The 14,497-nt window shown below is 27.8% G+C and overlaps 3 protein-coding genes and 1 long non-coding RNA gene across 6 annotated transcripts; 1 reads left to right on the plus strand and 3 right to left on the minus strand.

Annotated features, from left to right (window-relative positions):
* Nucleotides 1-3: 3 nt before the first annotated feature.
* LOC113790794 (uncharacterized) lies at nucleotides 4-9,271 on the minus strand. 2 transcript variants are annotated; one of them, XM_075821796.1, is made up of 3 exons: nucleotides 7,065-9,271; nucleotides 2,053-2,820; nucleotides 4-1,950 (listed from the first exon to the last, which is right to left on the minus strand). In XM_075821796.1, exons 1-3 carry the CDS (start codon nucleotides 7,678-7,680, stop codon nucleotides 77-79), a joined length of 3,258 nt encoding a protein of 1,085 aa, XP_075677911.1. In that variant the 5' UTR covers nucleotides 7,681-9,271; the 3' UTR covers nucleotides 4-76. The 2 variants fall into 2 exon arrangements, with proteins under 2 accessions (XP_075677911.1, XP_075677912.1); XM_075821797.1 differs by lacking the exon at nucleotides 7,065-9,271 and adding an exon at nucleotides 3,147-3,348 and having other exon boundaries at nucleotides 5-1,950.
* Nucleotides 3,386-6,734, plus strand: LOC113790779 (uncharacterized). Of its 2 annotated transcripts, none has more exons than XR_012846626.1 (3): nucleotides 3,386-5,757; nucleotides 5,814-6,287; nucleotides 6,363-6,734. It is a non-coding gene; the product is annotated as an uncharacterized LOC113790779 (long non-coding RNA). The 2 variants fall into 2 exon arrangements; XR_012846627.1 differs by having other exon boundaries at nucleotides 5,951-6,287.
* A 690-nt stretch (nucleotides 9,272-9,961) lies between the features above and the next one.
* Nucleotides 9,962-11,529, minus strand: LOC113790740 (protein phosphatase Mn(2+)-dependent 1K-like). Its single transcript, XM_027340439.2, has 4 exons — nucleotides 11,068-11,529; nucleotides 10,535-10,916; nucleotides 10,308-10,457; nucleotides 9,962-10,246 (listed from the first exon to the last, which is right to left on the minus strand). Exons 1-4 carry the CDS (start codon nucleotides 11,388-11,390, stop codon nucleotides 9,971-9,973), a joined length of 1,131 nt encoding a protein of 376 aa, XP_027196240.2. The 5' UTR covers nucleotides 11,391-11,529; the 3' UTR covers nucleotides 9,962-9,970.
* Nucleotides 11,530-12,238: 709 nt separating this feature from the next.
* On the minus strand, nucleotides 12,239-13,754 carry LOC113790721 (uncharacterized). The gene is made up of 3 exons (XM_027340417.2): nucleotides 13,519-13,754; nucleotides 12,738-13,080; nucleotides 12,239-12,682 (listed from the first exon to the last, which is right to left on the minus strand). The coding sequence occupies exons 1-3, from the start codon at nucleotides 13,748-13,750 to the stop codon at nucleotides 12,418-12,420; spliced, it is 840 nt and encodes a 279-aa protein (XP_027196218.2). The 5' UTR covers nucleotides 13,751-13,754; the 3' UTR covers nucleotides 12,239-12,417.
* Nucleotides 13,755-14,497: the final 743 nt, after the last annotated feature.

The following is a 14,497-nucleotide window of genomic DNA, read 5'->3' on the forward strand; positions in this document are numbered from 1 at the left end:
TAAATAAAAAAAACTGTTTTTTTTTGCAAACAAATAACAAACAAAAAAAAATAATCTATTGGCACTACAAAGATGTTCATAATGATTCTTTAAAAAAATTTGCTTTTGCACGAGCAATTTGTTCTTTTAAGGCTGTCACCGAATTTGCATAATTTAATTCAGGTGGATATATGAAACGATTATTGTCAATGTTATTATTATTATTTTTTATAATTTTAACATTAACTGGATTTGGATTTATATTTGAATTTGAATAATGTTTTGGTGGTTGATCAAAATCAAATTGACTATAGGTACCATTGGTAAATATTGCACCGGCAATCAATTGTTGTTGTTGTTGTCGATGACCTATTGTTGATGATTGTCTATAATCATCATCATCATCAACAACAATCTGTTTGCAATTAATTGGCCGATGAACTGTTGTTGTTGATCTATTATTATTATTTTCTGTTGCTGTCATCGATGATGATGTTTCAATTTCAATCTTTACACTAACAGAGTTATTAACAAAAATGTTTCCATTTGTTGATACTGGATGATGATGATTTATATGTTGATTTTGATAATGATGGTTGTCATATTTTGATAAATGATTATTATCATTCGAATTGACCGCCATTATTAAATTGGATGCAATATCCTGTGAACTTGTTACCGTATTACTAGTATTAATACCAGTTGTTGATTTATCATCAACATCTTCCAAATGAACTTTATTATTATAATCATCATTAATTTGGATTAGATGTTTCCTTGTCCAATGGTCATCATCATCGTTGTTATGGTTATCATCATCATTGTCTAAATTAAATAAATCCAAACATTTGTCATCGGTTTGTTTATCATTCAAATATAGATTTGTTATTCTGTTTGTCGAAATCAGGTTACCATTGTTATTATTATTATTATTATTTAATCGATGATCGATAATACCATTTTGACCTGATTTATTGTTTGACATGATAATAGGGTAAACTGTTTGTATATGTTCGGATGATGATGGTGTACGGTAAAAATTACCGTCACCAATATTTTGACCATCATCATCATCGATATAATAATCGATCAAACTTTTTCGATGATTATTTCTATTATGATGTTGTCGAATGGATGAGGTACTACGTTGTGATTGTTTCCGGTGGTTATGATGATTATGATTATTATTGTGATTATTATGATGATTATGATGACAGGCTTTGGATTCACAGCCATTAATTTTCGTATGGCAACATCGATGGCATTCATTGATTGATGAATGTTGTTGTTGATGATGATGTTTTATATGTCGAGATTTTTTATCTCTTGTCGATTTTAATTCAATCGGATTTGAACAACAACAACAACAAACACACGAAGAACATTTACCATGATGATTATGGTTACGACGTGTGGGAGGTAATGATGATGATGATGATAAACATTGATTTTTTATACAACACACCCCTTGAACATCCAACTGTTGTGTTGTTTGTTGTTGTTGTTGTAATAGTTGATTATGGCCATCTTTTGACAAACGTTTTGATCGTGAAAGTGCATGCCTTCCTGATTGACGCATAACAACTGTTATTATTTCTTCCGGGCCTGATTTAACTGTTTGTGTAGATTTTGTTAAGAATTGTCGTCGACATTTAGCTGACTGTATATGATGATGATGATGATGATGATCAAAATGATTATTTTGTTGACGATAATGATTATCATTATTATTATCATAAGCAATAATGTCATTATCATCAATAGTAGTAATCATATTATGATTATTAAGAAGATTTTCTTCCGGAAATTGTGATCCAAAATCGTTACATTTAAATTTTTTTATTGAATGAAACGGAATGGTCGTTAGAGATGAAGGAGATGTTGAAGATGATTGTGATCTCGATTGATCTCGTTGTGGTGGTGGTCGTCCTTTTGAATTTAATTTAAATAATTTACCTAAAAGTGATTGTCCTGTATATAAATAAAATTTAATTTTATTTGAAAATTTGTTTGTTTGGTTTTTTTCTAATAGAAAATAAAAATACTATTTTAGGATAATGATGAGATACATACGTTTAAGCATCATATCGGTCGGTGAGCATACAAATTTTGTTTGTTCTTTATCGATCATATCATCATCACCATCACCACCATCATTATTATTATCTTGATTGGTGGTCGCTATTGTCGTTGTTTTATAATTCAATTTAAATGATTTACTTCGTCGAAATGGTTGTTGTTTCATTTTTGAATGATGATTACCGTTACGATTACTATTATTATCATTGGATAATGAATTTCGTCGTTGAAGTAGTTGTAATTTTTTATTTGTTGCAATACAATCAGAAAAATCATCATCAGTTGTTGTTGATTGTGATTGTTGTTGATTTTTTTCAAAATTATTGAAATTTTGTCTATTATTCGAATCGATTGTCATATCATCATCATCATCATCAGCAACAGCAACAATATCTTCATCATAATCACCATCTTCAGTATGATATTGTTTACTTGGTGGTGTTCGATCCGATAACGAAAGACTTTCAAATTCATCCATTATACCCCATGGTAATATAAAATTTGATGCAACAGTATATGTTTGATAATAACTATCATAATTTAATTTATTTTCTGCTGTCATTGCTAACAATGTACTACGAATAATATCATCGGCTGGTAATTCAACACTTGGAAATTCTGTACATAAACGTTTTAATATTTGTTCATAAGTAGCTGTTATTTGTCTAGTTCCTAGTTCATCGATACATCTGTATAATGCTTCAGCTAATGGTGTGAAATGTGATTGACTAATGGTAGCCGCTTCCAATACGTTTGTATATCCTTATTTGAACATTCAGGAAAAAAAACCGGACAGAAAACGAAAAAAGAAAAGAAATCATAAATAACTTGATTAGAAAACGTAAGAAAAAAAACAAAAATAAAATTTCAAAATAAAAAAAAGGAAGACAGGTGAAAGATATTTTCTATAAAACAAAAAAATAATTATATAAATAAAGGATAATTAAAAACAATTTGATTTTTACGAAAATAATATACAATGAAGATTGATTGGAAACTTTTATTTTTTTCCACAGTTGTTTGAAGCATCCATTAAAAACAAAGAAAAATATTGCAATGTTTATATTTTTGAAACAAAAAAATTTTACCCATTTCCGATACGTCATTTATGACAGGTTTATTCCAATGTGGATATTTCGAATGACCTGTCAGCATGCCGAAAATGTTCGACATCGATTTTTGGATTTTTTTTTCACAGATGAAAAACAAGCGAAAATTCAAAATTCAATCATTGTTTTTTCTCGATGTTGACCAACAACAACAACAACAATCATCAAAGACAAAAGTAAACCGACCGACAAAAAAAAAGAACAAGTTAAGTGTGTGTTTGAATGTCTGCATAAATTAAAGATTTACATAAATTAAAATTATTATTGTTGTTGTTGTTGTTGAACAACTAACTGATTTTATCATATAATTTCAATGTTTATCCATCAGATCTGGATTCCATTTTGGTTTGTTTATTTCTCCATGACCATTCTGATCATTCATCATCATCATCATCAACATCAAAAATCATATGAATATTGGTGCCTTGTTTATATTTTTTTGAACAAGAAAAAATAATCAAATGTAAATGACAACAATCATTCGATGCCATTCATTTTTATGAATTTTTAACCATCATCGTCGTCGTCGTCATCGTCGTCGTCGTTGACCGATGATGCTAAATTTATGTTTTTTATTTTCATAATAATTTTTTTTTCTGTTCTGCTTTTCTTTATTCACCTGAATTCAAATATATATGAAAAAATTGTTCATTTGAATCTTTGCCGTTGTTCAGTTGAGTTCAGTTTTTCAATTTTTCACTTTGAAAAAAAAGATGTTTCTATCGATATAAAACAACAACAACAGGATGGTTATTTTTTCTCCTTCTTCCCCCTCCTCCTATTTATTTATATGACCACATTACACACATAGCGACGACGACTATGATGATGATGATAAATGATTCAAATAGTGACCGACAACAACAACGATGATAAAAAAGAAAACAAAGTTAAAGAGAACCGAACGAAGAAGAAAAACATTATGAATTTTTTCAATTTTAGAGAAGCGAAAAAAGAAAAAACAGTTTTTAACAACTTAAAAAAGAAAATTTATTAAACTCTAATTATAAAAATTTTTATTGTGTAAAGAAGAAGAAAATTTCAACAACAACTGGATAGTGATTAAAAAAACTTGGCCAAATTCGAGGTTGTTGTTGTTGTTTTAATTTGACCGGAATGGATGATAATGGTGATGATGAAAAAAAGAAAAAACAAAGCCAAACACCTTTAAAACATCAATGGTAATCCGACAACAGAAAGACAAAAATAAAGATTAAAGATGAGCAACAAGTAACAAGGCCAGTAAATCAGTAAATGGAAAAAACAAAGTGAATTTTTTTTTGTTGTTTTTACTGAACAAAGATTTGGGTTTTCAAACAAACAAATGTGGGTTACAATTTTTGTTTTTTGTGAAAAAAAAATTTTGCATTGGATTTTTTTTGCTGTAAATTTTCATTACCTGAAAAAAACCATGATGAAGAGAAAAAGGATTGGCATAGATTTTGGCGGACAGAATGTGACAGATCTAATTTTTTTTCAATCATTTTTTTCCCGTTAATCCTTTTTTAGAACAACAAGGTAGTCGAACAGAACAGAACAGAAATATTTATGACTATTCATCAGGTTTCGATTCGTTATTCAGCATTGAATTTTTTTTTCTTTTACCTTTATCCTTTTTATATAACACATCAATACGGATGATATTTATTTATTTCGGTATTTTGTTGAACAACAAGAAAAAGAAGAAAAAAAAATACTGTTTTCATTATCCACCTTCATACGCAGATTGTTTTTTTTTTTCTTTTTTTTTTCGTTTGTCGGGTCACAACCATAAATCGTAAGATTTATCCGAAAGAAAAAAAAACTGATCGTGTCAAATCATTTTCTTCTCGCCCTCTCTCTCTCTCTCTCTCAATCGATCTATAGATCATTTTGTTTCCAATTGATCGATAATGGTTTTTTTCAGACAAATCAAAAATCGATTCATCGATAATTTGTCCAATATTTGTATGTATGTATGTATAAAATTTTGCCACACTTTTGATCGAAGGTGTCTTATATCATCAACATCATCATTATCAAACATCAAATTGGGCAATTATCCATAACAGTTTGGATAACATTGAATATATTCAGAGGAAATATAAAAAAAAAGGTTGAATCCATTCAGGTTGTTGCTGTTATCACATCACCATCTTATAAGATATATAGCCTTTGGCCATTTTAACATACATAGTGAATTATTTATCATTCAAGTGAAAATAGATTCGAATTTCGATATATATTCTATTTTTGACTTGTTCGATTTCATATCATATTATCATCATCATCATCATCACCACAATCTATCACAAATATTATTTGACATTTGACCAAGTTTTTGTTGTTGTTGATTGCTTTACTTTTATCTTTTGTCTATACATTAATCTTGATGATGATGATAATTTGAGGGGCAATCGATGCCATGACATTAAATCCCAAATAACCGAAATGTTGGTTATTTTCATTATTATTATTATTATTAGTGTCTTGTTACTGGACTATGTCAACATTATTATAGCGACATACATCCGTCGAATATTGGGGACAAGATTATTAGAAAAAAAAAGTTACAAGATTTGATTAGTTCGTCGACCATACAATTTCATTAGTAAGTTTTTTTAAATAAAAAAAAAATAGATATTTATAATATCAAATTGCGGCTAGCCTAAGGCAGCTTATTTCATTTCATTTCATTTTTTTTTCTTCTCGTTGTTCTCTTGCTTATCCTGTCGATTTTGATATGGTATATCGAATGAAATACTTAAATTTCATCCGACATATCATCCTTGATATGATCAAAGTTTGGCATCAAAGAAATTAGTGAAAAAAAAAAATTTCCCTTTATCGGAAGCAAATTGTGTTGTCCAAAAAAAAATATTATTGGAAACAATCGACTTGTAACAACAACAAAAATTGTATCGAATTAGATTAATTCAACAAGCAAAAAAAATCTTCAAATTATCCAGAACAAATTCTACAATGTTTAAAATAGACAACAACAACAACAAATATATTTACCACACGCACGAACATGTAAGATTTGAAAGAAAAATTTTCTTCCGAAGGAAGTATTATCATAAAAAAAGTGGGAAAAGATCATTTTTAAGTTATTTAAAAAAAACAAAAAATCTAATCAAAGTAAGTAAAATGTTAATTTGTTGTTTAAAAAAATTGTTTCAAAAAATGATTTTTTTCTTTTCATTTATGCAAAAGATTTTCTTCTTCGTGAATCTGGGCAAAGTTGACCATCATCGTTTTATGATTTTCGACGATGTTGAAAACAAAAATGTAGATCATAACCGCTTTATGAATTTTCACTCTTTTTTATAATAATAATAATATTCACACTTGATTTTTTTCCCTTCAGTTTTTATTTCTCGCCGTCATCATCATCATCATCATCATCATCGCTTGATGTGATTAACCGATTTAATTACAAGCCCACAATCTTTCTGTCGTGTGTGTGTGTGTGTGTGAGTTTGCGATCAACATGCATGAAGACCGAGACTTGATTTTGTTATTTTATTTTAGTTTTTGTTTTTATTTTGCATCAAAATAAAATAAAGGAAAATTTTTATGTCTTAATGTTGAATAAAGAAATTTTTTTTGTTTGTTGTTAATTGTAAAAAACGAATGGGAAAAATATATTATTTGAAGAAATCCATTTTGGCTGCTGGATTTTTTTTCTGTTCTAAGTTCAACTTATTTTCTCTTTTGCTTTGTTTGCAAAAAAAAAACAAAAATTAAGGATGTTAATTTATAAATGATATTATTTTATAAATTATTTTTAGCTGAAAACAAAAATCTCAAATATAAAACAAACTCTGGGATCTCAACAAACTATATTTATATTTGTTTGTTTTCAATTTACAGTTAAAATTTTCTATGATTATTATTATTATATGATAAACTTACCGACAAAATTTATCGTATAATTAACCGGTGATTTAAGTATACGTTTTGACCATAATGAACACAATGTTTCTAATGTATCGGATGTTTGACCCATTATTAATAATGTTGATGGATAAATAAAACCAGCCATTGTTAAACGTTGAAAACAATTTATTATATTTGTTGTTGTTGTTGTTGATAAATGATTATGATGATTATTTAAATTGATTCGAATAAATTCATTAAATAATTCCATTGGTTTTTGGCACTCTTGTTGTTGTTGTTGATCATTGTTAGCCGCAATCGATGATGATGTTGTCATCGATGTTATTGATGATGGACTATTGTTATTCTGATATCTTCTATTATTATGATTTGATCGATTATTATTATTATTATTGAAATGACCATTTTCAACAATCGGATAATGATGATGATGGCTATTACTTGATAATGATGTTGGTGATGATGTTGATATAGTCGTCGATGAATTTTGATTTTGATTTTGATTAAATTTTCTAATCAAACCAATTGCTAAACAATTTTGTGAAATTAATTTTAAATTTCTTTGTTTAATAATCAAAGAATTCATGTCACCGCCACCACCGTTGTTGTTGTTGTTGTTGTTTTGCATCATTTTGATGGATCAATAATAATGATTGAAGAAATGAATTCAATGATCATTGAATTTTATTCGATCAAAATCAATCGAACATATCGAAATTATCGCTGTATCATTGTGCAGATATTATTAAAATGATGAACATTTAATCAGATCACATGAGATCTAGATTTCTTTTTTTTCGATAACCAGATATTCTGATCAATGAAATATGGTAATTGATGGTGATGATGATACAGCACAAATGAAATAAACACAAACAAAAACAAACAAACATTCACGAGGTAAACAAACGAAGAAAACTTGTTGATAATGTTGATGGCCGATTTTTTCAAAAAATTGAATTCAATTAAAAAAAATTGATTTTAATCGATCGCCAAACGATCATTATCATTAATAATAATGGAACTTTGTTTATTTAGACGATGTTGTTGATGACCTGACTGAGAAAATTGAAAAAAACAACAACATTCGATGTTTCGAATGTGATGGACGATGAAAGTCATTTTCATTTATGGCCATTACCATCATCATCATCATCAAGCAACAATCAACCATCACCACCACCACCACCACCATCAACCAACCAACCAAGCCCATTCATCGAATCCAATCGGGTTGCTCTTTTTTTTCTTCTCTCTCTCTCTCTCTCTCTTAAATCTCTCAATCTATCTCTTCCTTTTTAATATGTGACTCTTTTCTTTTTCATTTTGTTGTTGTTGTTGTTATGATTATTATTATTGCATCCATCATCGAATTTTGCCCTCATCAAAATAAAATAATAATAATAATAATAAAATATTTGCAAGAAAACACACTGAAAAAAAAATAAATCTTTCGATGATATTCATAATCATTCATTTTAAAAGGATGTTAACTTTTGGCTATTTGAAGATTGGTTAGATTGGTATACCTGGGATGACTGGATTGTGTAATGAATATGAAACCGGTGAAATGATTATTTTCAATCTGTTAGATGGATAGATTTGAATAGTGAGATAAAGAGTGAGAGAGAGAAATGGTATTTTCATTGATTTTGTTAGGGCGGTATTAATAACAAACAGCGGAAAAAAAGCGGGAATCATCAAACATTCAGTAATGAATATAGTTGGAAGAAATACATTTTTTTTGTTTTGGCGAATTGAAAATCTTCTTTATACAATTAATCATGAATGTGGTGGTGGTGGTGGTGGTTTTTTGCTCGATAAACTTTCTCTTGATTATATAATCAACCTGAAAATTTCTTTTTTTTTCCTGATCATTTGATGATTTGGTTTAGTCAATCATCATCATCATCATCAAGGATTTGAATGAACCGAACAAAACCAAAAAAAATTGGTTAAAAGATGTGAAGATTTTTGAATTCTTTTCGACGATGAAATGGATGATGATGATGACCTTTGTATTATGATGATATTCATTCATTCATTCATTCATATTCGTTCAAGTTCGAGATTTTTGATCATATCATTATCATCAACAACAACAACAATTTGATTTTTTCAAAGCAGATGTTTCGAAAATTATTATTGTTGTTTTGCTCAAACAAAATGATTCGAAATACAGTTTTTTTCGCTTTTCTTTCGATGATCATCATTGAGATTCATAATGATGTGATGTGATTGTTGTTGAACAAAATCAAAAACAGGTGCTATAGAACAAAAAAAAATCAACAAAATTTTTGAACTTGGCATTATTTGTCGATGTTTTTTGTTGTTGTTGTTTTGTTTTTTGATGTCGATCAACAACAATTTTCATTATTATCATTCGAATTCCGGTATTTCGATACAACATTTTTGAACAATCCCTATAGATAATGATAATGTCAAAAAAAGAAAGATTCGAATATTTGTTTGTTTATCATTTTTTTTAATTTCATTTTTCATTTTTTATTTTCATTTGATTGATTAGTGTTTTTTTGTTTTTCCGAAAAAAAACATTTTTTTTCTCACTGATTAGATGTACTTTTTTCCGGTTCATTTGTTGTTGTTGTCGTTTCGGTTTTTGATTGAATCATTTGATTGATTTTGTTCAATTTGTTCGATAATGAATGATATTGTTGATGAATCGGTGAATGGTTAAATATGGTTGTCATGAGGATGATGATAATAATGTTTATTTTTTACTGTGTGATTGTTTCCACGATGATAATGATAATATGTACATTTGATTTGATTTTGAAGCAACAAGCAAAATAAACAAAATTATGGTCGAATGTCCAATGTTGTTTTTGTTTGTTTATTGAAGGGGTTGGGTAAACGTTTTATTGTGTTTGTATTATAAAGTATGATAGTACTTTTGTTTACTAGAATCTAGCACTATTCTGTAATTGACGTCCAAAACTAAAGAATTGATTATATGTTTGTCGATGATTACGATATTTACCCCATGCACCAAATGGTACAACTAATGCTGTTGCATTATCATCACATGAACAATGTAATGCTTGATCAGTTAAAAATTTTGCTGCTTCATTTGGTTGTTGACAACTTTTTACTGCATTTACAATTTCACGATCATTCATTACATCGGTAATACCATCTGTTGTCAATACCACAAATGAATCACGACCATGTTTTATCTATTATAATCATCATTTATCATAATTAAATTAATTAAATCAATTAATTAATTTGCCTTACCTCATATGTTCTGGTATCGGGTAATGCAATTACACCAAATGGTTTAAGATCTAAATCACCAATACTACGTGTCATTGCTAATCGTCCATTAATTAATCCACGACCAAGACTATCATATTTAATAAATCCATTGGAATTTATAATTCTATCCTGTTTGAATGATTTTATAGTTTAATAAAAAAAATCAATGAAATCCATTCGGATTTTTTGTTTTTCAATTTACTTACTTTTTCTGCTTTAACATTAGCCGTATGATCATTAGTTAATTTAATACATTGACCATCACGACAAAGAAACATACGACTATCACCAACATATGCAACAACTAATTTTGTACTATTATGTAATAGGCAAACAGTAGCTGTTGTACCGGATGTACTACGTTCATTATTATAACCATCATTTTTTGTATAAGTTATATAACGTGCAAATGAATTATTTACTTCAGTAAAAGCATTTTGTAAAACAATTTCTAGATTTGTTTCACCACGTTCAATCCAGAATTTAATATGTTCAGGTAAATGTTCATTACAGAATCTGGCACAAATATCACCACCATGACCATCAAATATAGCAAAATAAATCATATTTGGTTTGATTTCCATGGCACTAATTTTCAATGTAAAAAATGAAAAAATCAATCAATAAATCAATGATATTGATATTAATTTCATTCAATCATCATGACAAATCAAATCGAAATCGAACACACACACACACACACACACAAAATCAATGAAAAATTTAGGTCAATACTTACTTGCAATAATCTTCATTTTGTAATCGTCGTCCAATAACATTTGCATGACCAATATTATTAACACTAATTTTTGGTATTGGTTTACCATGTTTGATACTTTGTTGTAATAATAATGAAAAATCAATACGATTATCCCATGTACCAAGTGTATCAAAATTAACATGACGTTGTTGTGAACCTTTATTTTCTGGATCAGATAACATACGAGCTAAAAAACGTTTAGATAATAACCGTATTATTGATGAATTGATGGTTGATGAAGATTTTTCACTCGATAAAATTGTCGTCAATATTGTACGACCAGTATTATGTAATGTTTGCATGATTAGAATTTCTGTTGGAATTTTTCGATTCCGAATTACGAATAAAAATTGAAAAAAAACAGCAGAAATTAAATTTTTGAAAAAAAATTTCTGAATTGAGGATTGCTCCAAGTATCGACGATGAATGAATCACAAATGAATGAAATGAAATGAAAATGACAAGCTGGCAATCTTTTTTTTCGTTTTTTTTATTTATTTGTTAAAAAAGATCAAGATATAAGGATGTTGATCACATCATTCAATATGCCAGATAAACTTGATGATCATGCCATCATCGCTTAAGACTGCCAAAAAATGAACTGCAAAAAAAATGTCTGATGAAATCACTATTATCGATTGCTAATAACGAAAACAAGCAAAAATGAAGAAAAATAAAGAATGAAGAAATCGGGAAAACACTTGTTTAGAAGTGCGTTTAATGATTATCATTCATTCTTGTTTTTGTTTTTCTTAATTTTTCTCATTTTTTTGGACTTTTGTTCTTCAAATAATCAATTCAAATGAAAAATTACGCCTTCTTTTTCTTCTTAACTTTTTTCTTACACCATACTATTATCGAATCTTTAAAAGATTTCCAAAGAAAAAGAAATTCACGTCATATGTATGTGCGTGAAAAAAGGCAGAACATTTTTCTTTTTTTGATTGTCAACAAGTTTGATCTTTGAATTAAAAATTTGTTTTTTTTCGGATAAACAACAACAACAACTTATGGAAAAAAATATGATCATCGAACCATCACCATCACTGATCAAGGATGTCCACTTTTTGTTGTTGTTGTTTTTGTTTTACGTTAACATCAATATGTTTTTTCTTTTTCTTTTTTTTAATTTAATTTATTTTTTCGATCATAGATCGATGCCAAAAAATCATTTGATCGTATGATTAGTTGTTGTTGTTGACAATCATAATTCATATTTGTTTTGTTTGAATTAATTTAATCTTTTATTTAATCAAATTTTATCAATATTTGATGATCAATTGATATTATTATTGATTGAATGATCAAAATGGTATCATGGTATCATCATCATTGTATTAATGTAGCTTCATTGAATGTTACCATTGATTTTCTTCGGAATTTATTGATATCAATATTTCTATCGGTTTCTATGAATGATGGCTGATGTCTTCTTTTATCACTAATATTTGGATCAGTATTAGATCGACTTATTGTTGCTAAGGGTTTTCCAATATTTTGTATTCGAAATGAATCGGTCGGTGGTTTTAATGATGATTTACGTGGTTTAAGTGATGATGAACATGATGGACAACGTAAATTTGATGGAACATATCTGTTTCATTTAATTGATTAGATTTTTAATTATAATTTAATTAATTATGTTTTACCTATGAAAATTTGGTACCGATAATGATCGACATTGTAAACGATTTTGTTGAAATTTATTCTGCAAACCATAGGATTTATTCTTTTTCCATAAAATCAATGTTAATGTTAATGCTGATAATAATAAAAGACAAACACTGGCCATTATTGTTATAATAATTGTACATTCATTTGATAGACCGCATCCATTATTACTATTATCTGACCAATTTTTAGAATTATCATTCGAATCTAATGGCCAATCATTTTTTGTTTTATTTGAAATGGAAAAATTCTCTATCTTCACCGATAATGTTAAATTTTGATTAATATTTTGAATTTCATTGATCAAAGATTGAATCGTTTCTAGAACGGAAATAGAAAGAAAGAGAAAGAGAGAAAAAAAATTCAGGCTAAATTAATATTTTTATAGAAAGTGTAGAAAATTTAGCTGTCTTAATGAAAATTTTATCAATCAATGATGATCGATCGATTTGATGATTATTGAAATGATGATCAAATAAAAATAATCAACAATGATAAACAACAAAAATGATTATCAATCAATCGATTGATAATATTGTGATGAGAATGGTAACACTTGTTTTCTTTTCTTTTCTTTTCAATCATCACTGTTGCTAATTGATGATGTTTGTTTGGTTTGTTTGAAGAAGTGAAGCTAAAGAAAAACAGTTTTTTTTCTCAATTGATCAAAGCTCAATACTTCGGGTCAATGTTGATGGATGAATTTATTTTTGGCAAAAAAAACAAAATGACAAAAATATACCAATTTGATTTATTTACCATTTAATTGAGATTTCCAATCTAAATTTGAAATGTTGATTAGATAATAATGATGATGTTTAGAATTTAGCAAAAATTTTTTTGTTAAATTCATCGATTTATTTGTTGTTGATTGAATATTTGACCAAGGGTCATCATTATTATTAGCGATAATAACCATTTTGGATGGAAAAATTGAATGAATAATATTAATTAAAAATATTAATAATAATGGTTGTTGTTGCAATGTCATGATTAATTATAATAGCAAAAAATAACAATAGTAATCTAAAGACTTACCAATTTTTAAAACATTTGTCGTGGATCATTCACATCGTATCGGATCAGGATTGGATTGTTTTAGATAAAAAGAAAATAGGTAAAAATAAGGAAAATTACCGATTAAAACAGAATCATTTTTTTTTGTTGTCTGCTTCTGTTACGTTTTGTTTTTGTGTATTTAGTTGTGTTAATAGTTTCTCATCGTTTTTTTCCCCTAACTAATTGATCCAATTAATTGATTATTATAGGAAATAATCTAATTGATAATGATGATGTTGATAATGATGTAAGTGGTAGAAGAGAAACAGAGAGAACAAAAAACACTAAATTAAACAATAAAATTTTGGAAAAGATTTAGTGAGAATCAAAAAAAAAAAAAAATATCATGGTAACCAATGATTATTATCATCATCATCATAATTCATAATACATGATGATCATTTTTTTTTCTTCTTTTCTTTAAATTTATGATCCTCAAGATAGTGATTATCCAGACCTGGCTGTTGCAAGGGGGGATAAGAAGAAAAGATGAGGGTGGATTTCATAGAAAATAAATCAACCAGGCAAAAACCCAAATACACTCGAAAAAAAAAGAACAATAAAATTGAATGATTTTATGATTGAATGAAATTCACCAAAATGAACGAGATAAATTATTTTTTTTAAAAAAAAGGTCATTATATTATAAAGCGTAGGTGATTATCATTATTATTTTGAA

Source organism: Dermatophagoides pteronyssinus, unplaced genomic scaffold (assembly GCF_027571235.1).
Source record: "Dermatophagoides pteronyssinus isolate colony J.1.1.1.1 unplaced genomic scaffold, Derpt_VIB-CSIC_2022.12 sq0013, whole genome shotgun sequence".
Lineage (NCBI taxonomy): Eukaryota > Metazoa > Arthropoda > Arachnida > Sarcoptiformes > Pyroglyphidae > Dermatophagoides > Dermatophagoides pteronyssinus.

What these genes read in the sequence shown, in the direction of transcription:
- LOC113790794 (XM_075821796.1), bottom strand. Translation starts at nt 7,680, where the DNA reads ATGATGCAAAACAACAACAACAACAACAACGGTGGTGGCGGTGACATG. An exon ending in TTATACGATAAATTTTGTCG is followed by an intron (nt 2,821 to 7,064) that starts GTAAGTTTATCA and finishes TGTTCAAATAAG; the next exon opens with GATATACAAACGTATTGGAA. An exon ending in GACCGATATGATGCTTAAAC is followed by an intron (nt 1,951 to 2,052) that starts GTATGTATCTCA and finishes ATTTATATACAG; the next exon opens with GACAATCACTTTTAGGTAAA.
- LOC113790740 (XM_027340439.2), bottom strand. Translation starts at nt 11,390, where the DNA reads ATGCAAACATTACATAATACTGGTCGTACAATATTGACGACAATTTTA. An exon ending in CTAATGTTAAAGCAGAAAAA is followed by an intron (nt 10,458 to 10,534) that starts GTAAGTAAATTG and finishes TCATTCAAACAG; the next exon opens with GATAGAATTATAAATTCCAA. An exon ending in CCGATACCAGAACATATGAG is followed by an intron (nt 10,247 to 10,307) that starts GTAAGGCAAATT and finishes TGATTATAATAG; the next exon opens with ATAAAACATGGTCGTGATTC.
- LOC113790721 (XM_027340417.2), bottom strand. Translation starts at nt 13,750, where the DNA reads ATGACATTGCAACAACAACCATTATTATTAATATTTTTAATTAATATT. An exon ending in TTGGAAATCTCAATTAAATG is followed by an intron (nt 13,081 to 13,518) that starts GTAAATAAATCA and finishes TTTCCGTTCTAG; the next exon opens with AAACGATTCAATCTTTGATC. An exon ending in TCGGTACCAAATTTTCATAG is followed by an intron (nt 12,683 to 12,737) that starts GTAAAACATAAT and finishes TAAATGAAACAG; the next exon opens with ATATGTTCCATCAAATTTAC.